The 23,085-nt window shown below is 42.5% G+C and overlaps 2 protein-coding genes across 9 annotated transcripts; both read right to left on the bottom strand.

Moving 5' to 3' along the window:
* Positions 1-224: 224 nt before the first annotated feature.
* Positions 225-3,632, bottom strand: ndufa13 (NADH:ubiquinone oxidoreductase subunit A13). Its single transcript, XM_031854977.1, has 5 exons — positions 3,511-3,632; positions 1,402-1,480; positions 1,225-1,296; positions 1,046-1,115; positions 225-410 (listed from the first exon to the last, which is right to left on the bottom strand). Exons 1-5 carry the CDS (start codon positions 3,602-3,604, stop codon positions 291-293), a joined length of 435 nt encoding a protein of 144 aa, XP_031710837.1. The 5' UTR covers positions 3,605-3,632; the 3' UTR covers positions 225-290.
* A 1,964-nt stretch (positions 3,633-5,596) lies between these two features.
* On the bottom strand, positions 5,597-20,481 carry LOC116387723 (transcriptional repressor p66 alpha). Of its 8 annotated transcripts, none has more exons than XM_031855059.1 (11): positions 20,321-20,481; positions 13,193-13,788; positions 11,826-11,955; positions 11,370-11,498; positions 11,171-11,248; positions 10,443-10,562; positions 9,968-10,156; positions 8,630-8,891; positions 7,618-8,027; positions 7,273-7,531; positions 5,597-6,773 (listed from the first exon to the last, which is right to left on the bottom strand). In XM_031855059.1, exons 2-11 carry the CDS (start codon positions 13,783-13,785, stop codon positions 6,634-6,636), a joined length of 2,310 nt encoding a protein of 769 aa, XP_031710919.1. In that variant the 5' UTR covers positions 13,786-13,788; positions 20,321-20,481; the 3' UTR covers positions 5,597-6,633. The 8 variants fall into 8 exon arrangements, with proteins under 8 accessions (XP_031710919.1, XP_031710917.1, XP_031710914.1 ...); XM_031855057.1 differs by having other exon boundaries at positions 11,826-11,958; positions 20,288-20,480; XM_031855054.1 differs by having other exon boundaries at positions 11,826-11,958; positions 20,321-20,480.
* Positions 20,482-23,085: the final 2,604 nt, after the last annotated feature.

Below are 23,085 nucleotides of genomic sequence, written 5' to 3'. Positions count from 1 at the left end.
AAGTTCTCTAAAATTAAGCACTAAATAGGCCCTGCCATAAAATAAATAATTTTCCTTAATGCATTATGTAAGCTTATTCTCTGCTTTTGGGTTTAACAATGCACTATACCTAATTGCCTCATGTGTAATAAATGTAACTACCTCCAAGTTACAGTAGATGTCCCACCATTAGATACATGCTGTGAAATTCAATATAAACTGGAAAAATATCAAGTAAACCAGGATGAGGTACAGAAAAAAGATACTTTATTATAGAACATTTACAAGCTGAACTGAGGTCCTGGTGGTCCTTACACGTACCACAAGAAGCCGAAACGCTTGTGCAGGAGCTCCTCGCGGGGCCGCAGGTTGAACAGCTCCTCTGACAGAGGGGAGACCCAGCGGTCTGTGTGGAAGACACTCTCACCAACCTGCAAGAGGGAACGGGGCACCGTTTAAATAAGACATGCTGATCTGGAATGATAATTAACTTGGATTATTATTATTACTCCCATTAAATAATAAATATAGCATAAAGCATTGTTTTTATAGTTATATCCACTGATGGACAAACAGATTATATATATATATAAATATTCAATAGTGAACTAAAATGTATCTAATGTGGTGAACCAACACTTTTCCATAAGTGGGTCTTAGAATCAGTGTTTATTGGTAATAATACATAAATGTATGTGTGTTTTGCAGAAAATCATTGTAAAAGTGGAAAAAGTAATAATTATGAACTAAACTGAGCATTAACATGTTGCAGGCAACTACCGTAGCTGCTACTTAGTTATGCCAACAACACATCCCAAACTAAAGTGTTGTTAGCTGGCTATGAAGTGACTTACAAATACAAAGTGTTTTTGCACCAGACTTACTTTGAACTAGATTATTTTACAAACAGCATTAAGTCCTATTTGACCGCTGTATGAACTGCTAATTCATCGTTTGCTGATTGTTTTTTAAATGAATCTATATGCTGCTGTCTAATGTTATGATACACAAAATAAAATGTGTTGACTGTAGAAAGTCTGTGAAGTCAATCCCAGCTTCTCTTTACCTTCCAACCAGGAACGTCCTTCATGAGAACCGCCTCCTCTTCTAGATTCTCCCTCAGCATCCTTAAGGACCTGGGCCAGAGGGGGGAGTTCAACTGTTACATAAAGACTGGCGTGAGGGAGTTACTGCATTTAAAAACATAAACGCGTTCGTGTGCGAGTGTTTTGTGGTTGTCGTCACCTTCGGTCTTGCTCTGCCTGCAGCAGAGGCATCAGAGCTATCCTGGCTTCCATCTCCTCGATCTGCAGGCGCCTTTATTGCACAAACACATCACCACTAGTTCCAGCCATACTGTGAAATACAATTCATTGTGACCAACATTTAAACCCAAAGTATAATAGTCAGAATAATCCCTACCTCCTTTCTCTGTTCCAGCTGAAAAGCCTCCAGTAACCAAACACCATGATGCCAATCCCAATGCCAAACATGCTATATCCTGTTGATTAAAGGAGAGGAGAGACTGTTTAAGGCAACATTGTATTTAACCACATTATCAAGTTTCAGTGTAAAAAAAAAAAAAAGAGACGAAAGAAGACAAAAATGTAATAAAATAATGTCTGTCTATAAGCTTATTAATGGCGGCAGAGCTGCATCTTTCTTAACTGTGGCCTTCAGTATCCTATGCCAGTGATTCTCCACCAGTGTGCCATTAGAAAATGTCCAATTCCACTTAATTGGTCCAAAAAAATATCATTTAGTTGCTGCTAGTGGTGTAACGGGTCACCCTTCACGGTTCTGCACTTCAGCATTTGGCGCTGAAAGTCTTGGTAAGAGCAGGAAATTCAGAAGCCCCCGGCGCCATTTAAGTTGCACGTTTGGCTTCCCTGTATATCTTATAATGACGGGGTGAGGGTGGTGGACAAAAGCGTTACGGTATGAAGGAGTTGTTTAAAGAGAAAGACATACGACAACGGCAACACATCGGGCATGTCCACACATATGAAGCGCCACCATCCTGGTCTGTGAGCGACGGGGGCCAAGCCACAACAACAACACCACCACCACCCACAGTAATGACCTTGTTAATTTAAGACAGTATAATTAAATGATGCAAATGGTCAGAATCCAGATGAAAAGCCTCGTGTGAGTAGTGGTCAAAAGAAAGAAGAAACGGTGAGCTAGAGGCAATACAGCTAAAGTTATCTTTTGTTTGGACTTACTTCCCCCTGGGATATACGCGGTATTGAAACACTGAAACACTCAAACCAGTTTAACACACTTCATGTTTGTCACAGTTGCACTTAGGGAGAGTTAAAAGGGAACGTCCTCATGCTCAACCTGGATCCTATTTTCCCTTTTTTGTTTGTGCTTAATTGAGTGAGTGCAATATATATATATATATATATATATATATATATATATATATTTTATTTTATTTTTTTTTTTAAATGTTTGTATTGATTGAGTCCCACAAAGGAAGAATGCTTTAAAGAATGGGACCTGTTGTTGAACGATAATCAGACTTCAGAGACTGGAGCAAGTTTCTTTTGTGCTCGCTCAAAACTTTTGTCGTCACTAAACTTGCATAGAGGAGGCAGTTTGCCCACGTGCGTATCGACCTGACAAAGGGATCAGTGGGAAGGTTTGGCTCGGTCATTGGTGAGCAAACACGAGCACAGAATCTGGTCGGGCAGAATTCATTGCAACACTACTTCCGTTGTAAAATATTAACAGGGGTTTGAATTAACTGCTACATTTCGCGTGCGTGGCCTTTCCATACCCATATGTCGACTAACCAGGAAATAAACATTTTGGGACAAACTGATAGGTCAGCCCGAGGTCATGACACGCACGTCAGGCTGTGGTTGCGAAACCGAGCACGAGAGAGAGAGAGAGGACAAAAGTAGGAGGTTAATGTCGATGCCTGTTCAAAACACGACAATAGACATTTTACAAAAGGCTCTTCTCCGTTTTATATTTGTATCATATCTGACGTCAGGTCGATCTGACGCATGTCTACGCTTTCATGCAGCTTCCGACAACTTCGACACATAAAGCTGATTTTCAATCAATCTTCGTTCCTTCTGTCACAGTGAAGTTAAGGAGAAAGTCGAGCTTGATTTGAATATTTTATCTTTAATGTCGCTACTGTATAAATATGTAAACGTATCACCGCAACGTAGGTTGCTGTTGACTATTTGATTGTGGTGGGTTGTAATGATGCAAGATAGAACAGGCAGCCAGTACTGCTAGACTTTATTGTATATTTATACTGTATGGCTACTACAACATTTAATACCTCAATGAGCTCACATTTTAGAAGATTACTATTCTATTACTATGCTATTATACTAATGTGAATTGACACCATTAGCACTGGGACTCGTGCTCTGCTGGTTTGTCATCTCCGTGTCTTTACGGTACTTTGGGAGGCAACGATGAACCGGGCTACGTTGAGAGGTTGCGTATTTAACAGCTCGTGTGTGGACCTGTATATTTCGCTGACTGCGTATGTAATGTAAGTACCTGACAGTCCTCGTTTCGGCAGATTTCTCTTATAGTCAAACGAAGCATAGCCTCCTGCAGGAGGCATGTCCTGCTTCACCTTGGACCCCGCCATCTTCCTCCGTCTTCTCCGCAACACGCTGGTGACGTCACTGCAGTAACTCTTCTTCTCTCGTTGGACAAAGCGTCTGTAGCTCTCTACCGCCCCCACCGGTCTGGATGACTATTTTCCAATGAAAGTAGTTGGCTCCAAAAGTTACTCAATCTAGCAAGAAAGTCACCAAGTAGGCAACACTGAGAGCCCGTCCCTTCAGGCCTTTACCCAAAAACACTCCCATTTTTAAGCTATGGGTAAACTCACAGACTGTACTGTATACAAGAAGGGAAAACTCAGATGAGTGCGCAGCAGAATGTGAGGCAGTAGGCAGACAGGCAGGTAGACTGTCCGATCATTACATTCGGGACGATATTAAATGATTGGATGGGCTTATTACCGTCCTGCGACATCCAAAGATACCAGATTTTTTCTTGTTTTTTTTTGTCAAAGCATTTGATTCATTGATTTCTGTAAGGGTCTAATGAGAATTTCAACAAAAAGTATTAGAAATGTTTTTGAAGAAGATTACCAACCCTGCCTTTAAAGAGACCCCATAGCTTTGGCTGAAGTGCATCTACCCCTGGAGATTTAAGGGTATGAGGGGCGTCTTTTCACCAGCTTCGTCTGCGGGGAGGCTGGTGTATGTGTGTTCCAGCAATCAGCATCAGCTATTCACTGGCTAATTGAAAGAATGAGGGCTATTCTTCACTAATAATTCTCACTCCACAGTCTGCACACGGGGGTTGGTTAGAGACAAAAGATATCTCCATAAAAGCCACCCAGTTCCAGATCAGCCAATAGCTAAATTCAATTGCAAATTACTAGTAGAGGGCAGTCACAGTATGTAGAACTCAAATACTTTGCACAAAAATGTCAAGATCTGAACCTGAATCTATAGTAACAACATTACTGAATACTAAATTGGTTTTCAGTTGAAAACATTTGGTTTGGAGTTTTATTCCTCTTTAAGATGAACCAGGAGAGTCTTGAAAGTTGCTTGAGAAGTTTCATTTTGCTTTAATTTGATCAAATTAATAGTATTGTTTTGTCTCAATGCAGTGTCGACTTTTTGTCACAAACATGAAGAGCGTAAATGCTGTTTGGTGACAGATTACCTCAATGGTTCACATGTAAGCAGTGTCCAGCAATCAAAATCCTACTTAAGTAGAAGTACAAAAGTATTGCAGGGAAGTACAAATGTATACAAATGCTCCAGTCAGTTGTATTATTGCATTTCATATGTGAGGCCCCTCCTACATTCCTCAGCAGGCAGTTGGCTGACAAGGGAGGGTTGTTAAATTCACTTGGGTCTTTCAGGCTGTAAGAGCGGGTCCTTGTTTTCGTCTCTCTCCCTTGCTGCAGCAGACATCCCCCTGCATATCTTTTGTCTCGCTTTGCCGGGTTTTCAAACCTGCCACACATCCATGGCATGGCTTTCAGCACACACTGACTTTGCTGATTTGCACATGCAATTGTTCACTTTTTGAGTTAACGTTAATTTATTAAATAGTTTGGTTTTAAGTATAACCTTGTGTGGACTTTCTTTTTGGCACATGTTTGTGACATGTACTGTTGGAACAGGTGTAAGCAGTATTGCAATGTTGTAGATCAGGTGCCTAAGATGGCGGTTTGCTCACCTATGTTATGTGTGATCTCACCAACCCTGTCCTGTTTTCACCTCACTTCCGAACTGTTATCTGATCTGCCCTCATGCAATACTTTCCCTCACTGACATTTCCATTTTCCTTGCTTTTGAATTTCATTTTCTTCTCTCTGTCTCCGTCTTAAGACCTTCGCTTGCTTTGTAATGAAAAACTGATCTCATAACCTCTCAACATATCATTTCACTAATTCAAATTTGTAAAGATGCAATAGTGAATGCCAGTGAATTGATTCAATAACCCATGAGCTGATGAGAGAGCACTGCAAATGTCATCCCACACGGTTTTGTTAGTAGATGAATAGTTAAGCTTGTGTTATATCATCCACACAATAATCAATGAAAACATGTTTAAAATGTAAATTTTTTATTTTTTTAGGAGCTATGAAAAAAGTAAACCAAATAACTTTTAACATAAGTTTGTACAATGTAGCTAAAATCGGGAAGCAGAGAGATTATGCCATATTGTGATGGGTACAAGATAAAGATATCTTATGTGTTCCAGACTCGTGGTAACTAGGAGATAGGCCCTTTAAAAACAGACTCGGGCCTTGTTGGATGCATTATGTTTGAAGACTAGATCTCTGGTTCAAGTGTGGAAGATTCAGCTCCTTCAGAGTTTGCATTTTCTCAGCAATGACAAAACACTCAAAAATAATCTTACAATGTTGACATTAATATAAAATAAGCAAATTACAGATGGTAATTACAGATGAATTCAGCAATGACACCATGCTTCTTCAGCTAAGGTGCTTGAGGGAAGGCATGCTGTTTAACAGGAAAAACAAAAGCTAGAACAAACTCTTCATTTGTGGAAACCACCGTATACTGAAATATAATTAAAGAAACAGAATAACTTATTGTAAATACAAAATAAACTCAAACCTTTAACTACGGGGGTGATGTACTGAAACTTTTACAACTCAGTTATTTTGTATTTGCTTAAAATGAATGTGTGTTTGTTGAATATTGAATGTGTCAAAATGTTAGGTCAGTTTGACCCACATCATGGCAGAAAGGGCTAATAAGCCCGGATCATATTACTTATTTTAATTTTTCTTTTATCAAAGTACTCAATGCACACATAGCCTCTTTTTACACAATCATTTAACAACCCAGTCTGGAGGACAGAGGAACGCAGGGGGAAGCCTTTCAAGTATTGTTTTTTTCTTTGCCCCAATCAAATCAAAATAGTTTCTACACAATCACCAAAGAACAGCAAATCTCAAAATAAACAACAGAAAATAAGAATACTAAAACAACAATCATACAAAAGTAAGGAAGGAAGGTTTCTTCAATTTGAGAGATTGTATTTGCTTAACAGTCCTCCGGGGGTTGCTGTTGACCATATTATTGGAACAAAAACTAAGTAGCACAAGAGTACTGTTTATTTCCATGTGTTTGCAGTCTGCGAGATCGACGAGCGAGAGGGGATCATGTCCAGCAGGTACTCCCTCTGACGAGCGTCGACCGCGGCTGACGTCTTGTGGCCTGTCAGGCTGGGGTTCACGTAAGCCATGGTGACTCCTGTGAACATGCAAGAGAGCAGCAGGTCAAGGTGTGGAGCGAGCTGCATGCCGGCCTTTTAACGCCTTTTGAGTTGAATAAGAAAAAAGCAGTATGATTTCATAGCACCTGAATATCTAGCAACCCATGTCCCCCACAACATACAGACAGATAAAAAGGAAAAATGATGAATAATAAAAATGTCTACTCTCGGGTTTACTAGTGACACCCAGGGAAAAACAGTACACCACCAAACCGAGGGGCTAAAGCAGGAAGATTGAGATCACTGGCAGGGGGAGAACTGGAGAGTGGGATTGCCTTGTCCGAAAACATTTCCTCCTTCACTCTATTTTTTTTTTTAATCTACTATTTGAGATCATACTAGAAGGCGACTTTTTGATAAGATTCCCGAACGCTAGAAAAATTTGGACATGGGATGTTCAAGGATTGCTTTTGGACCAGACAGGAATTTGAAAGACAGCCGATGTCAGCAGGCGGGCTGGTGTTAATGTGAGTCTACCTGTGTTGCTGTGGCTCTGCTTCTTCCATGCAGTGGATGAGGCACTACCTCCGCTGATATTCCTGCCGCCGGCGATTCCACTGCTGCTCACCTTTGAGCTCTGGACAGAGCGGTGGGAAACGTGGGCATGCTTACCTGGCCGGCTGACTAAAGCTGCAGCCGCCACTGCACTCTGCAGCTGGGAGGAGGAGGAGAAGGAGTGGGGGACGCCCCTCACCCCCAATGACGAGACACCGTGGGACAGCTGGCCCTGGGAGCTCTGACGGCAGTTAAGAAACACGGAGAGGAGTTTGTGTTACAGTTGCATCAGCGGCACAAATGCTTCTCTTTAAAACAGATTCCAACCTGCTTGATGGAGTGATGGTGAACCATGTTGGCTCGACTGGCCTGGTGGAGGTGCTGGAAGGAAGACGCTCTGGCGTGAGCCTGCTTCAGCTGCTGAGACAACCCCCTCTCTGCTTTCATCGACGAAGAGGACGAGGAGCTACTGTGGGAAACTTGTGAGGACGTCTGCTGAAAAATACGCTGCTCTATTTCCTGCTCTTGCTGCAGTGCTTTGACAAACGCAGCTTTCAGCCTATTGGTGTGCTCAGCTTTCAAAACCTTTTTCTGACTGGATGACATGCAGTGTTCGCAGAGGACAGCCCCGCCTTTTGTCTTGTCCTGCCTCCAGCGGCTGGTGAAGTCGGTTTTGCACTGGGTACAGGTGAAGGGGTCTCTGGTAATGTTCTTTGACAGTGCTGCACTTGTCTTTCCTGGATGGAGAGAGATGGGAAACCCTGAGGCACTGATTGAAAACAGAAAGAGTTGCTTGAATGGTGTCAAAGAAGTAATGAGAAAGCAACAGACACAGGTAAGCAGCTATTTAGATCCTGGATTAAAGTGGGAATGTCCTGACTACATATGGACAATATTTAAATTCCATAAAAATAAGACAATTGCTAAAGCTTGTTTGAAACTGATCCAACATCTTAACCTAACATCTAAGGCTGAAATGAGCGACTATTTACATTATCGATGAATCTGACAATTATTTTCTCAATTAATAGTTGTATTAGTTGTGTAAAATGGCCATCACAATTTACTACGGCCCAAAGAGATCACAAAATAGCTTGTTGTGCAACCAGCAGTCCAAACACAACGATATTGAGTTTACTATTATATACAACAAAGAAAAAAAGCAGAACATCTTCACAATTTAGAAGATGGAACAAGAGAACGTTTCCTTTTTTTAAATTACTTGAATGATTATTAAAATGAATATTAATATTATTCTGTTGATCGACTGATTAATTAACTAATCTTTTTACCTCTACAACATGTAAACAAAAACCAACAAAAAAGAAAAGTAACACACCTCTGTGGATGGTATCCAGCAGATTCTGTACCACTTCTTCCAGTCCCACCAGGTAGATGAACTCATTATTGGCTGCAGACGGCAGGAAGTTAAACTCTGGTGCAGGAGGCTTTGGCGGGGGAATCTCCAGTAGGGTCTTCTCCAGCTGTTTCCGTAAGGCGAGTTTAGCTGCAGCTTGGCGGCTGGCCGGAGAGTCATTCATGCTAACCACAGACACACCACTGCTTCCCGAGGATGAGCTCTTCAAACTGGATGCCGAGGCCTTTGAAAACAAGCCAAGATGGGAAGAAACAAGACGGGCGTAAACCTCCAGTCAAGATCAGAATATTTTTGACTTGTCTGGGCAATACAGACGTAACCAAAGGGCTGTTGGTGTTGATTAATTGCAAGGTGTTTAATGATCAAAAACACTGAACACTGCAAAAGAAAGCCACTTGTAGACTGTAATTATTCTGCTATAAATGTAAAATCCAGCAGTTAATAATATAAGTATTAAAGGTAACTGTTTAGAGAAAAGCAGGCATTCAACTGATGATTTAAAGAAAAATTAAAAAGGCATTGCTGAAGCGTAATGAACGTAACAGCTTCCATGATTTCTAACGTTAGCGGGACACAACTATGCTAACAGCTTTAAATGTGAACGAAAATAATGCTAATAGTTTTATTCAAGGTAAAATGATGACACGTTTTCCATTGTTTTTAGTCGACTGTAGCTGTAGATACATATTTAACTTAGAATATGGACAGAAGCCTCCAATATCACGTTTAAGAAAAACCATGAAAGAAACCCTCAGTGAGAGAATGCATGTACGGACAAAGGCTAAGTCTGACAGAAGCTAATGTTAGCTTGAGAAGCCAGTGGAAGTTCAACTCTCTTACTAAAGAGATTTTATTTAACCAGGTGTTATTATTGCATGAAACACATCTTTTTGTGCATCTGCACCTACTTGGTACAACAACATTCTTATGACCCAAAAATGATGCACCAATGAGGGTATATAATATATATATATATGGGTATATGTATGAGGACTTCATTTATAATCGTTGAGTATGCACAAAACAGGGCCTGAAAGGCGTGCGCCACTTCCCACACAAGATTTGTGATCCATGCATGAATGTGCGCAACTCTGACTCATGCATACGGACATTTTGGAAACAGGGTAATTGCCAAGACAAATGGTGAATTGAAGCCAGATTGTAGAAATTAAATGCGAGAGGAATCATTTTGCTGATGCCAGGATGTGGCAGGATTCAGGAAAGCCTGGCTTGCATTTCCCCGATATTAACCGGGAATATACTTTTTTTACTACTTGAAAGCACCTGTAAAATACTGACCAGTGAGTTAGCACTACTACTAATTCTAATGAAGCCTGAGTTGACCATGCCTCTCTGGCCATGGATTGCAGGGGCGGAGTTCCTGGGGCCCAACAGCAGAGGAGGGGGTCCTGAGCCTCCAGAGGCAGCCAATTGCTGCTGCTGCTGCTGGCGGAGAGCCTGGATCTGCTGTGGAGATACAGAGATGGGCTAACCAGGACAATGAGAGGGGTGACACGAAGGGACATCACAGACAAAGGTAGTGGAGGACAAGGGAGGGGCATCAAAAGCACCGAGGCAAAGGGCGCACACACACACAAAGAGAGAAAGGTGCAAAGAGAGATCATAAGTCCTGAGTTTAAGAGTCACTATTTCCCTGCTGATTGTCCCAGAGTGACTAACAGCAGTAAGACTACCATTGACCTGACAAAGACAACATTGTCATTTTAATATCGCACCGTATTAATGATATTGGTAACATTTCTCCATGACTCACCTGCGCCCCTCTGACCAGAGGCGGCATTATAATCTGGGAGCCATGTTTGGACAACAACTGCTGCCCTCCTCTCACCAGCGGCGGAGGGATGACTGTGCCTGAACTCCTGCCTGTCAAAATCTGGTCAGAGAAAAACACGACAAAACAGGTCAACTACAGGTGCCGTAACACAGATATGCTGATTGGTGCGTGGCTGCAGTTGAATAGGATGTTTTTTTGCTTAGAAAGATTCCTAATTGAGTGAAATGACCCAGAAGTATTGAAGTAGCAGCCATGATAAGAGAAGGAAAGGTGGTTCCTTTTTTATCTCCTTTAGCAGGGGGTACACTGCTGGAGGTGATGTTGTCCAACAATTCCTTGCGACAGCAACATTTGAAGCAACGCCCCATTAAGTGTACACTATGGATACATTGAAAACATCCTTCTTAGGAGGTGTAATACTATTTTGCACAGGAATCCTTAATTAGTACAACATTAAGTTTGTCACTGTACTCATTTTCTGCGTTATAATGAAGTTGATAAAAAACAATAACAAAACGCTGTTGCATGTTGTAAGTGCAACTGGATTCTCTCAGCACTGCTGTCGTCCATATCCATTCTTCTTCATATCTTTCTTTGAACTCCTGACGTTTTCAATCGAGGTCAAGGAAAAGTGGTGAGGAAAGGACACTAGGACATAATACTTTGACTATTCAACCGCAGCCCGTGTGTCAGAGAAGAGCATTAACCTGCTGAGTGCCTTTATTGCTTGTAATTGTTCCTCGAATGAGAGGAGGAGGAGCGGAGGAGCCAGACAGACCTGTGGGCTAAAAAGGAAATGGAGAAAGATATTAAACAATAAACAGGATGCTTGAAGTGGAGGCCAGTGTTGTGGGGATGTGCAGCTCTTCGTGTGACCCTGTGTTGATGCGGGTAATAACTGTTTACCTTCTGGTGAGTGTCCTTCTGTATCTGGCTCTGTCGAAGTTTCTTCAGCAGCACCAGCTTGGCCTCCTCCAGTCTGAGCTCCTCCTTCAGCTGCTTAATGATGCACTCCCTCTCTGCTGGGCTGCTCTTCTACACTCCACAGATAACAACATCACTCACAAAATCCTTTCCAGCAAATAACACATTAGATGTTGGAGCCTAAACTGTCCATGAACAGCCATGCATCCCGGGATACTGAACCCTTATCTGCTACCTAATTTTCAGTTGTTCTGAGCATCAATGAAACACCCAGAGTGTAACTTAAATCTTCACGGTTAGAAAATAAGTTGTTCACACCAAGGCCCAATTGAACCAACTTGCCGTGTCCATATTTTAAAACAAAATCTAAAAAAGCTAAAAGTCAAAGCTTAGGCCATATGATTTAAACATGTCTAGCTTTGTGTGCATGTGTCTCACCATGAGCAGGTCTGTGTCCAGCTCCTTAAAGTGGCTCAAGCCGTTCATCGGAGGACTGGGGGAGTCATTATCTGACAGGACGATGACATCGTCATCTTCAGAGGATGGAGGGCGCTTCTCTCTTTTTATACTGCTGGACATAAGTAGGACAATGACATTCAAATTTAGATTTTAGTATCTTAAATATCCAGCAATTATACTGGACACAGTGAACACAGAACTGCATTTTATTTGGGTTAAAACAATGTGTGGATATCATCAGTTCGTACTCATTGATCCAGTGAGGTTGAGGTTAAGAAAATTGTATGGCTGTTTGAGGCAGATATTACTCAAATAATAGCAACCATTGGTAATGTCTGCATTCATGGAGATCTGCTCCTCAACCACATTCATTATTTGAATCCGCTCCACTACGATCTAGAAGGTCCACACATCCTCCACACAGCTAATCTTCATGTTGATGTTACTCCAACAACAGAACAATCCTAAATAACCTGGGACCTTAAGCTCCAGTAAGGTCTTTCAGTCACAATGCTACGGCTGTGCCACGTATTTCCGGTTGAAACAGGATATTGTGGCAGCACATTATAGGCGTCTGAGTCATTTGGGGCTGGCCTGTATTGCTGAACGCTTATATCATTCAAAGCACGGCAAGGAAATTAAAGCAAGTAATGTGAAAGCAGATGACCTAAATTCTGAAACAAGTGGCACTCAAAGATGGAACGAACACGAGTAATGTTCTTCTAAAAAACAAGGGTGTTCTTGTGATTACACAGATTATGTATTTCTATGAATTCGTTAAAGTCTACACACGAAATCGTGAGACCTGTCTCTTCTCGCCGTCCTCTTTATGTATGTGTGTGTGTGTGTGTGTTAGTCTCTCCTCGGGGCTTAGCGCCATCATCACTTCCTGTGGATTAATCACTACTCTCTTCCAAAGAAGTCACATGACCTCAAAGTCATCATCACGTGACCCACTCACTTTTCCTCCTCCCCTACCCTCACTGTTCCTTCCACTGTGGAAACCATGGCAACAACCGGCTGGAACCGGTTTGTGACACACGGCTTCATTTTGTGTGAGGGGAGTTTTTAGGGTTCAGGTGCTGAGTGGGGGGAAAATGGAGATGGTCTAAAAGATAAAGTTAAACATCACCTCTGAGGACAACACCCCAACTCCCCCCCCTCCTCTACCCTACACAGTGGTTCACTATCATGAAGTAACTTTAGATTAAAATAGTGTAATTCATCCTTTTGTACATTAGGTAAGGCAGTATTTCTGTCTGATCTTTACTTTTTTGACGGATAAGTCATGTGTTTGTCCCAGCTGAAGAGAGTTTACTATAATAGATATATATTTATGTTCTCACCCTCTGGAGGTGCTCATGTCCACGGGCTGCTCTTCCGTCTGAACCTCCACTTTAATGGTGGCTTTCACCTCTCCTGCAGCCAGCATGCCACTGGACGCCTTTGTCTCTGCCAGTCGGACCTGGTTCCTTGTATCCAAAGCTGGCACTGTCCTCACCTCGCCGTCTCGGTCATTGCAGTCAGTCCGATTGTCTGAGCTGGGTTCAACCGTCGCCTGCTGTCTCTGGGTCCGCTCCTGATCCTCCTTCACTGGCTGAGAGGTCAAAGGTAACGCCAAAGCTGACGCTAAAGGTGACGCTAAAGGTAACGCCAAAGGTAACGCTAAAGGTAACACTAAAGATAACGGCGACAGGCTCTGCTCCTTCTCCTGCTCCTTGTCGTGCTCTGGTCCGACCATAGTCTGGCCCTGATCTTCCCGTGCCAGCACACAGTCGGGTTCAGGTTCAGCTTGTTCCTGTGTTGTGGGTTCAGAAGGGTCCAACTTAGGCTTTTTGCTTTCATTTTCAGCATCAGAAGTTTCTGTAGACTGGGGAGCAGCATCCTTTTCCAGCGCCCTCTTCTGGCTGCGCGTCTGGCGGACAGCCTCCTCAGACATCCCCTGCAGAAAAAAGAAAGAAATACCTGTATTATTAGATATTCCAAAATATACTACCAAAATATTTGAAATGGAGTTTGTTCCCACATTGATTTCAAATCTGACCAGAGCTATATGGGTATATGAGAAACATGTTCACACATCACCAAAGTTTATCCGTACAGCTCTGATTGTTGATTAGAGCGTTTGAAAGCAGCGCTGCACAATACTTAAAAAGACTATTTTAAGCTCTGATTGGATGTCATATTTCATTCCTCATGTTGACATTATATGACAAACAACAACAACAACAACAACAATAGAGAGCTTTTAACAAAATAAATTGTTAATATTACTGAAAGTGTGGTGCTGATTGTGGGCCTATCATTCAGAATGTAAGCAGACAAAGCTGACCTTGAGTCAGCTGGAGGGGGGTGACTAAAATGGCCCCCAGACAAAACATGTGGGATTATGAAGGTCACATGACCAAGATGTTAACTCAAGTATAATTCCACAACAATCCAATCCATCCAATTATCCAAATGTCTGTAAGCACGCAGTGTTCAAAACAAAACAAAATATCTGAAGATGACTTTTGGAAGAGGGGTGCGAACAAAACCCTGCTGCAATGAGACATCAAACAGATGGAAATATAAGACAACATTGTAATAAAATCAGAGTTAAAGTTGGGGAATATACAAAATTAACTGGAGCATGATTTCTGTTAAAATATTCATAACGAATCCAAGTATGTTAGTTATTTATGTGTGTCAGTGAAATATATTTGTATTCATTTCAAAAGGAATTGTGTTTAACCTTTCTTCCCTCGAGTCCGACACCAGAGAGCACCAGAACCATTACCATCAGCTATGCCATGAAGAACAAATCCAATCACACCACATGTTGACATGCCAGCAGTAGTGGAGACGGAAAAGGAGATGGCTGCTAGTTCACTCACAGATGTGCACCAGCACAACGTACAGACACACATTTGACCCTGACAGTGGCTGCTCTGAGTCGCTCAGTGTTGCGTGAGAAAGTAAGAGGAGACACGGGGAGATGGTGGACTACGTCGGTCAATACATGTTTACCTTCATGGTTTTGATAATGGCCTATCACATTGTTCTATGTGCATAAAGTACCAGTTATGTGTAATAGACTCAACAACAAAAGAAATGTGTCTATAGGAGAGTAAATGTTTTTATCCTCGTTATGTGTTGTGCATGATAACATCATATTTTTTCAGAAATGTGGATAAACTCTTGTCCCGAGCTGGGGTTCTCCGATGAAAGCTGCAATACTGTGGCATGTGGACACTATATCCAGGTTTCCTGTACCTTATAGCTACTCAGAAAAACAAAAACACAAGAAGGTAAATGATCTAATGATGGTCAAAACACTGAAAAAAAGAAAAGTATGTTTATCTTCAGCTGATGAGGTACTCAGTTAGTATAGAAATGACAAAGTGGTTGAGATGTCAAAAGATCAAGACTCGCCTGCATGCAGATGATCAGAAACCTGAAGACTGTTCGACCATTTAAACAAGGACGCGAATAACCAGGTCTTCAATGCTCCATGTAAACTTCATATCCAGAATAAGATCAAAACCAGTATGAGACTCAAAATCGTCATACTACTTCCCATTTACACGCTACGTACATGTGTAGAAGGTGAACACGTGCTGGCCCACATGGCATGCTGCAGGAGACGACCTGTGCTCCAAGTTCAGAGTCGCAAACACAAAGCACCAAGAGACATTGAGAGACTGACTCAGACGTTGACTATTTACTGGACGACCACAAAGAAGAAACACAGAACCGTTAACGTCCTGAATCACATTCATGCTTTCTGTTATAAAATCGAGGCCTGGTCCTGCCAAGTCTGTCTGAGGCCCCCAGTCCGCTCAGTGACGCACTACAGGAAGCTATGTTTTTTTTTTTTTTAGGGAAAACAGGACTAAATTTAACCCTTACAACCTGCTACTTCTCTGTGACACTGTACACACACTTCTACCCCCTCCCCTTCCTGTTCTCAGAGTGGTTATGGCGGCGAGCATAAAGCACACAGTGTATCCATGATGTACCTACACAGACTACACATACAGAGTCACAATGCAGCATGCAGAGCAATCATCTGATAACAGAGAGCTCACTTAAGTTTGTTGTTTTTAATACTCTCACATCACTGAGACACACATGACATGACCCTTCCCAGGATTCAGTGGGACACAAAGCACTTTTCCTGACAACCGGTCTAAACCGGTTGGCCTGTGTGTGTGTGTGTGTGTGTGTGTGTGTGTGTGACTGAGAGAGAAGCTGAAGCTGGATTTAACCCTTCAGGTGCCGGAGTAGACGGCGTACTTCCACAACGACGGCCATTACACACTATGCGAGTCCATGTGTGAGTGCTGAGGAGAGTCATGATGGCATTATGATTTCTGATGCATACAGCTGTGAAATGATGCTGCGGGAAGAAGTTAGACACACAAACCCACCCAACCTCTCCCAGACACTGACCCTGTCTTTATAACAGGCGATCTGAATGGCTGACAGGTTTCACATTTCATCTCCATGGCAGTTTACACACATTTCCATCAAGCACACACACGCACGCACGCACGCACGCACGCACGCACGCACGCACGCACGCACGCACACACACACACACACACACACACACACACACACACACACACACACGAGTTTGACTTCACATGCAACCAGTGCAAAGGCTCTGAAAGCAAAAAAAACTGAAAGGAAAATTCAACTTTACACTTTAAAATCATTCTATGTACACAAAGTTAACATACAAGTAGAACGACTGTTCACTAACACACACATCAGGATAAAGAGCTAAGCTGCCTAATTCAATATTATACTTTTCTAATCAGACTCGTGACAGTTTCATGTTACGACTACCACAATTATCTCGCTCGACATTATAATCTGGATAAATATTCAAATAAAATGCAAATCCTCGAACACAATTTAACGACTCTGTAAAGACATCATTGTCCGGTGTGTGGTGGTGGTCATGGTGAAGTGACATACTGTCCTTAAGTTTGAGGCCTTTGGATAAATGTGTATTTAAATTTGTATCATAGAAATATAGCTTTCCATCAGCGCTTATTTCTGACATTACTTCTCCGCCTTTTCCCAGCATGCATTTGGGTCTTCCATTGTAAAGAGAGGGAGATATTTCTGTAAAACAGTTATTAACGGCACACTAGTTGAGATATGTGCTTTAAATGCAACACAACAATGTAGGAAATACTTTTGAGCCACTGCTGCTTTGTAAAGTAACTGCAGTGAAACAAGGTTTATGTTTGGGTATTACAAAAGCATTACAAAATAATACATATACATAAATTATTAATCACGCAACTATAGTTGCTGCTTCACGAGGGCCTTAAGATTGTAGTCTGGGTTTAAAAACAATATATAAAATGTATCGAATCCAACTCAATCATACCATTAACATTTGCTTTGTAATTACATCCCAAGGATCACTACCATGTCATCTTATTGCACCATGCAGGTACTTGACTCTTCACCAGGCTGAACACTCGTACGTTGATCTGGTATCAGATTGCCACCACTATCAGGGCGCCGCTCAGCCGAACCCACAGTTTATCTACACCTGTCTTGTTTTTTTTTTGCTGAGTGCCTTTTCTTCTTGCCCCGAGGTGGTTATTTATCTAGTCACTTGTGGATCACGCCAACCATCAATCACTCAATCACCCTTCAGTCAGGCCGGCTGACTCTCAACCATCATCGATGTCTGGCTGCACATACAGTATGTGTTAAGCATATTATTTAACCACTGACAAACCTTCAACCCGTGAACACATATTTCAACACCGCACTGGATTTACAGAAAACTGTGCACCCACGCAGTCGCACTTGCTTTGGGAAACTGCTGCAGCAGCAAAATATTTGTATCAGTTATCTGGTTGCATCTGTCAAAAAAAAAGAAGAAAAAAAAAAAAGATTTAAAATGAGCTGGCAGGCTTTTAATTTAATAATTTAGCTTGGGAGCTGATCACTGGTTTGCTAGATTAAATAACTTAAAACTCTTTAAAAAAGTCAGTGCTTTATGCAGCAACCAGCACCACTTTCTACACAAAGTAGGCCGAAAAAGGCAATCAGTGCTGCCTATATATTTGATGAAGTCATGGAGGCCTGACTGAACAGCTGCCCTGTGACCCCTGCAGTCATGTGCAACAGCTTAAAATATGGCCAGCAGACGACCCTTTCCAGAACAGTGGCGATTACACAACTGTCATACGTACAAGACTGCGTGTGATCACTGGAACAGTGATTCCTGGAAAACAACAAAACTGAAACGTCTGAACACTTTCTGACCCACTCGCTCTTGTAATAGCACCATGAATACAGTCACTCTATATGACCAGTGGACATACAACTTCAACACTGTCTGTCACAACAGCGAGCACTGCCGGTGTCAAAGCAAAGCATTCTCCACTCTTCTAACCAGTGTTAGTCAACCCCTTCTCTAAAAGGCAACATGTATTTTGTTCACTCACAGTGACACGTCATAAACAATGCCAGCATGTAACAGATTAACATGCAGATCACTCTTTACAGGGGCATTTGTTCACATGAACAACTGACTGTTTATTCCAGATCTCCACAAGAGGCAATAAAGCCTCCTAACAGCAGATCCCCGTACCATCCTCAGTCTACATGGCATGCACAGTAGCCACAGGTCCGACTCAAACAATGATCATTGATTACTGATAAGGATGTTGACCATATGTGACAAAAAGTAGAGCTGCAACAGTTAGTTGATTGAAGGACAACGAATCAGAAACAACTTTAAATAATCAATCAATTGTTCAAGTAATGTTTCAGGCAAAATGGCCAAAATTCACAAATATTTTCTATTTCTGAAGATGTCACCTTGGACTCAGGTAAACTTGACATGGATCAAAAGTTGTTATCATTTAATAAACCAAGAGATTAACCTGGAAAATAATCAGCACAAGCAATATTGAAAGCAGTATGTAGTTGTAGCCCTAAAATAGCAATAACCCTGAAATCTGTAACATTACGTAATAAGATCAATAATTAATGAAACAATTTAAAGCCATTCATTCATTCCTCTACTTATTCCTTTTTTAATTAGTCTTATTATGAGCACACTGCAGTTCAAGTTGTAGACTACATTATAATTGTCACTGAGACACTGAATAACATCACACATTTTATGTAATAACACCTCAGTAGAGCTCAATCGAAACCAATGTCATTACAAGTGCAACTAAGCTTGAAAGTCTTAAATAAAGTGAACACCAGCAGCAGCCATCATAGCACAACATTAAAATGCTGCATGTGGATTTGTCAACACACCGGCTTCCGTCATATTTATTCATTAGGTTAAATATTAAACGCTTTTATCCGAGTGCGTACAAATAAAGAGACAACAGACAAATTATTATAAACTAATTAAACTGGGCCCCACTAGTGTGGCTGTGGTGGCTAGAAACGTGTGTGTGTGTGTGTGCGCGCGCGCCTGTCTGGGTGAGATAGAGTGTGTGCGGTGTGTGCTAGAGAGTGTGTGTGTGCGTGTGTTCAGCTTTAAGAAGAGGAAGACTACGGTTGTCATAGAGCGAAGTAGGAAGATTAGCTACCAGATAGCAGAACCAACACTGGTGCCAAGGGGCTTAAAGCGAGCAGCAGCAGCGTCCACCATTAACGTCCCGACACCCAGTACACCATCCAAACCACACTCAGCCCTTTAAAAGCTAAACCCAGCCCACACTACATGTGCAACCAGCCGGCTTTTTATTATTGACACCGCCTCAGAGGAGGTGAGCGTGTTATTAGTTAGCGAGCTAACATTAGCTAACATCGACGCAAACAACAACACGAAGCCACTTTAGCATCGGATGCGACGTGGACGCAAACGTCTGAACGTCAACGGCTGTTCGGAGACTTTCAAGTCAAAGTGAGCAAACTCCTCCAGCCGAGCTCATCAACGTGACCCGCACAACCAGAACCGAGCCCGGGACCGTTGACCTGGCAGCACCCCCGATGCGGGACAAGCATCAGCTCGAAAAGCGGGCACAAACTTTTCTACCCTACTATAGTAAAAGTGAGGCTGTATGAGGCTCAGCGGGACTGTTTACCTGGGTGTCCCCTCCCGAAGGAAAAAAAAAACGAGTTGGAACTCATACATTTCATCGACCGGCCCACAAGGACCGAGCGTGCCGCGTAGAGCCGAACCGCTGGCGATGAAACGTTGTAATCCTTACCTCATTTAACGACTTCTACCGCACACAATCAAGTCCGGGGATCATATTTACAAGCTGGCACGCGCATGAAAACGTAAAACAAGACAATCGGTGGCTGAGCGAGCCCCCCATCTCCTCCCCAGTGCTCAACCTTTGGCTCTGCGGAGAAGTGTTACTTTTCAACAGCCCATCAGCTTCTTTATCGTCACAGATAGGTGGAGGAAAACCTGGCTCCTCTCGACGACTCCGAATAAAAGATCCACTTACTAAAAAACTTCGGCTTCACCTCAGTCAACTTACTCGGTCGCTTTGTCGCCCGTTCTTCGCCGATGGTCGACCAAGGAATGTTTAATCTGCAGTTAACCTCGATAAATCGTTGCTTTTTTTAAATCCAGGGGATATCCTCTTTTTTTCGGCCCTCCCCACTGCCGCGTCTGTTGCCAAATAATGCGCCTCAACACACATGGAGCCGCTGCGTCCTCTTAGTGGGCATGCGCACCTCGGCATACCAGGGCGACCAGATCACATCATGTAATCCACTGACCACCAAGGGCCAAATCAGGACGCCCATGTCAGGGGCCAAGGGCTCCTCGGGTTGACCCATGACTGTACCAACAAGTACAGACATCCCTTCAACACACACTCACTCACTCACTCACTAAGGCTCTCTCTCACTCTCACTCTCTCTCTCTCTCTCTCACACACACACACACACACACACACCACATTACAATGAGACGGCATCACACATTTCACTCAAAACACTCACCAGTACCACAATTGACCCCAAACATGCAATAAAGATGGAAACCAGCAACTTCAGGTCAGGAATACAAAACCACTTTATTGCCGGTATGATGAGCACCCAGACCTGGTTAAACCACAAACATTAAACATATGACAATAGAGCAACACGTAGCACAAAATCAATTCATATAGTAAACAGAGGGCAAGCAGGATCTGCAAGAGCATGCATGCAGCACCAACAGAGCACAACGGATATACTGTGCAGGTTAGCCAGGAACCAAGGTTTGACAAACGGGCACAGGTGGCAATTTAAGTGTCCCAGACCCCCAGGGGGCCCTCGAAAGTCCTGTGTTTACTGCGTGTTGATTTAAAGAAAAAAATGTTGTTAGGCAAAACTTCTTTTTTTTGATAATCACATATGTTTACACCACCAAAGCACAATAAAAGCTAATGTGTATTCTTCATTATTCTATGAAGAGATGCCTTGGGTTTAAATCTAGCTTTTAAGTTACTTCAAGACACTTTTAACTGGTTATGAAACAGTCAAAATGTAAGGATGATGTCTATATATGACGAGACCATTAGCAAGAGTTTTTGCTATTTCTATATAGTTATTCTTAATGCCTGTCATCGGGTCTGATTCCCCCACGAAATCAGACGAAACAGTCTCCGGCAGAGACCAGCCCACCGTGGACAGATCCAGGTCCAGCTTCACTGCTGCCTTCAACCAGCAGCTCCTCCTCTGGCCAGGAGCAGAGCTTCGTCCGGCCAACACCAACACCATGCTGCTGGAGGCCCAGTATTACTGGGTCTGCTAGAGTGAAGGGAGGCTCGGGAGAACCAGGACTATGCGGGGAAGACTGACAGACCCTGCTGCAGTAAAATGAGAGGCATTCTAACAGGATTCTGTTGCTCATAAACACGACTGCTTATTTACACAGTGACCGGCAAAATCACCACAAAATGAAAGTTCCTTAAAGCAGCTTTAAGTTCTAATTATTTTAGTTTATATTGTGCTTATGGAGCACATGTTCCTAAATAAAGTTGTCAAACTTTCGTCTCACGCCAGCAACCCCACTTCACGTTCGCAGGCTCTCAACAGGGAATCAGCATCACATCCGGATCCTTATCCCAACCTCAGCATCTCATAATAATTACCTCACGTCTCTTTAGGACCGATGCTATAGCATCACATATGACTCCCTGACCCCAAATAAAACTCCAAACCATCAACCCAAAACACATCTCACTTTATCAAAGAGATTAAAAGGAGAGTTGCATTAATAGCCATTCAAACAGGCTTGCAGTTACAGTCAGATCCATACATGTTAGTCAAGTGCACATATGGCAGGGTTACTACGTCAGGGCTTGCAGAAGGGTCCAGCTGGCTGCCTCTTTCATGGCATCACTTCAAAGCATCACTGTGAACTGAACTAATCCACAGACACCATAGAAATGCACACATACACACACATTTGAAAGACTGTGATCTAAGTAATAGAAGTAGACTATGGGCAGGGGGCTGCTGTTCTCTAACAGGTGGGGGTTTGAGTGCTTTGTCAGCGTTCTTTGTTGCTGTTCTTTAAATGACAAAAAACGCTCTCCTTAGAGATGATGCTGTGTCATCAAGTCTGATTGTTTCCATCCCCACATCCACTCCATCTCCTGAGGCTACTGATTGTCACATATAAATGCAATCAAATCTGTACCAATGGGCTCATTATCACCTCATTATCACCCCACCTAAAGCAAAAATTAAACAACACTCTGGAGTTTACAGATAACGATGACTCTGTAAATATTATCACTGTTCCTGTGGACCCAGGGACAAGTAGATGTTACCTCAGCCAGATATAACTTAAGTAAGAAACAATCCGAGCCAGCTTGAAGACATGACCTCAGGACACTGAGCAACCTGGGGGGTTCCATTATAGTAGAGTGGAGGATTTCTGGCACAACTTCAAGACCCTGATGAAGGCCACAAGCTGAAACGTGATAAATGACAAGATTATTGTCAGTCACTGAAGTTCACAGTACGACAGACCATTTATTGGATGATTGAGAAGTTCAACCTGCTGGTGGCGCTATAAAAACCGTTAGGATCTGTCCAGATCCTAACGATCTGTCTGTACGAAATATTATGGCTATCGATCCAGTGGATGTCAAGATATTTAGCTTAAAAAAACAACCAAATATGTCAATCTCAAGGTGGCGCTAGAGGACAAGTCAGGGGATCACTAGGATAGAGGAATAATTATAGATATAATAATCCAACAATTCTAGAAAAACTGTTTTAGAGAGCTCCCCTTTGGTGTCCG

This window comes from Anarrhichthys ocellatus, unplaced genomic scaffold (genome assembly GCF_004355925.1).
Source record: "Anarrhichthys ocellatus isolate YVR2014 unplaced genomic scaffold, GSC_Weel_1.0 scaffold15, whole genome shotgun sequence".
NCBI lineage: Eukaryota > Metazoa > Chordata > Actinopteri > Perciformes > Anarhichadidae > Anarrhichthys > Anarrhichthys ocellatus.
Note: the sequence above shows the minus strand (reverse complement) of the source record. Positions and strands in the feature narration are given on the sequence as shown.

What these genes read in the sequence shown, in the direction of transcription:
- LOC116387723 (XM_031855057.1), bottom strand. Translation starts at nt 13,785, where the DNA reads ATGTCTGAGGAGGCTGTCCGCCAGACGCGCAGCCAGAAGAGGGCGCTG. An exon ending in GACATGAGCACCTCCAGAGG is followed by an intron (nt 11,959 to 13,192) that starts GTGAGAACATAA and finishes ACTTATGTCCAG; the next exon opens with CAGTATAAAAAGAGAGAAGC. An exon ending in GTAGTAGTGCTAACTCACTG is followed by an intron (nt 8,892 to 9,967) that starts GTCAGTATTTTA and finishes TTGTTTTCAAAG; the next exon opens with GCCTCGGCATCCAGTTTGAA.
- ndufa13 (XM_031854977.1), bottom strand. Translation starts at nt 3,604, where the DNA reads ATGGCGGGGTCCAAGGTGAAGCAGGACATGCCTCCTGCAGGAGGCTAT. An exon ending in AGCTGGAACAGAGAAAGGAG is followed by an intron (nt 1,297 to 1,401) that starts GTAGGGATTATT and finishes TGTGCAATAAAG; the next exon opens with GCGCCTGCAGATCGAGGAGA. An exon ending in AGGACGTTCCTGGTTGGAAG is followed by an intron (nt 411 to 1,045) that starts GTAAAGAGAAGC and finishes TCCCTCTTGCAG; the next exon opens with GTTGGTGAGAGTGTCTTCCA.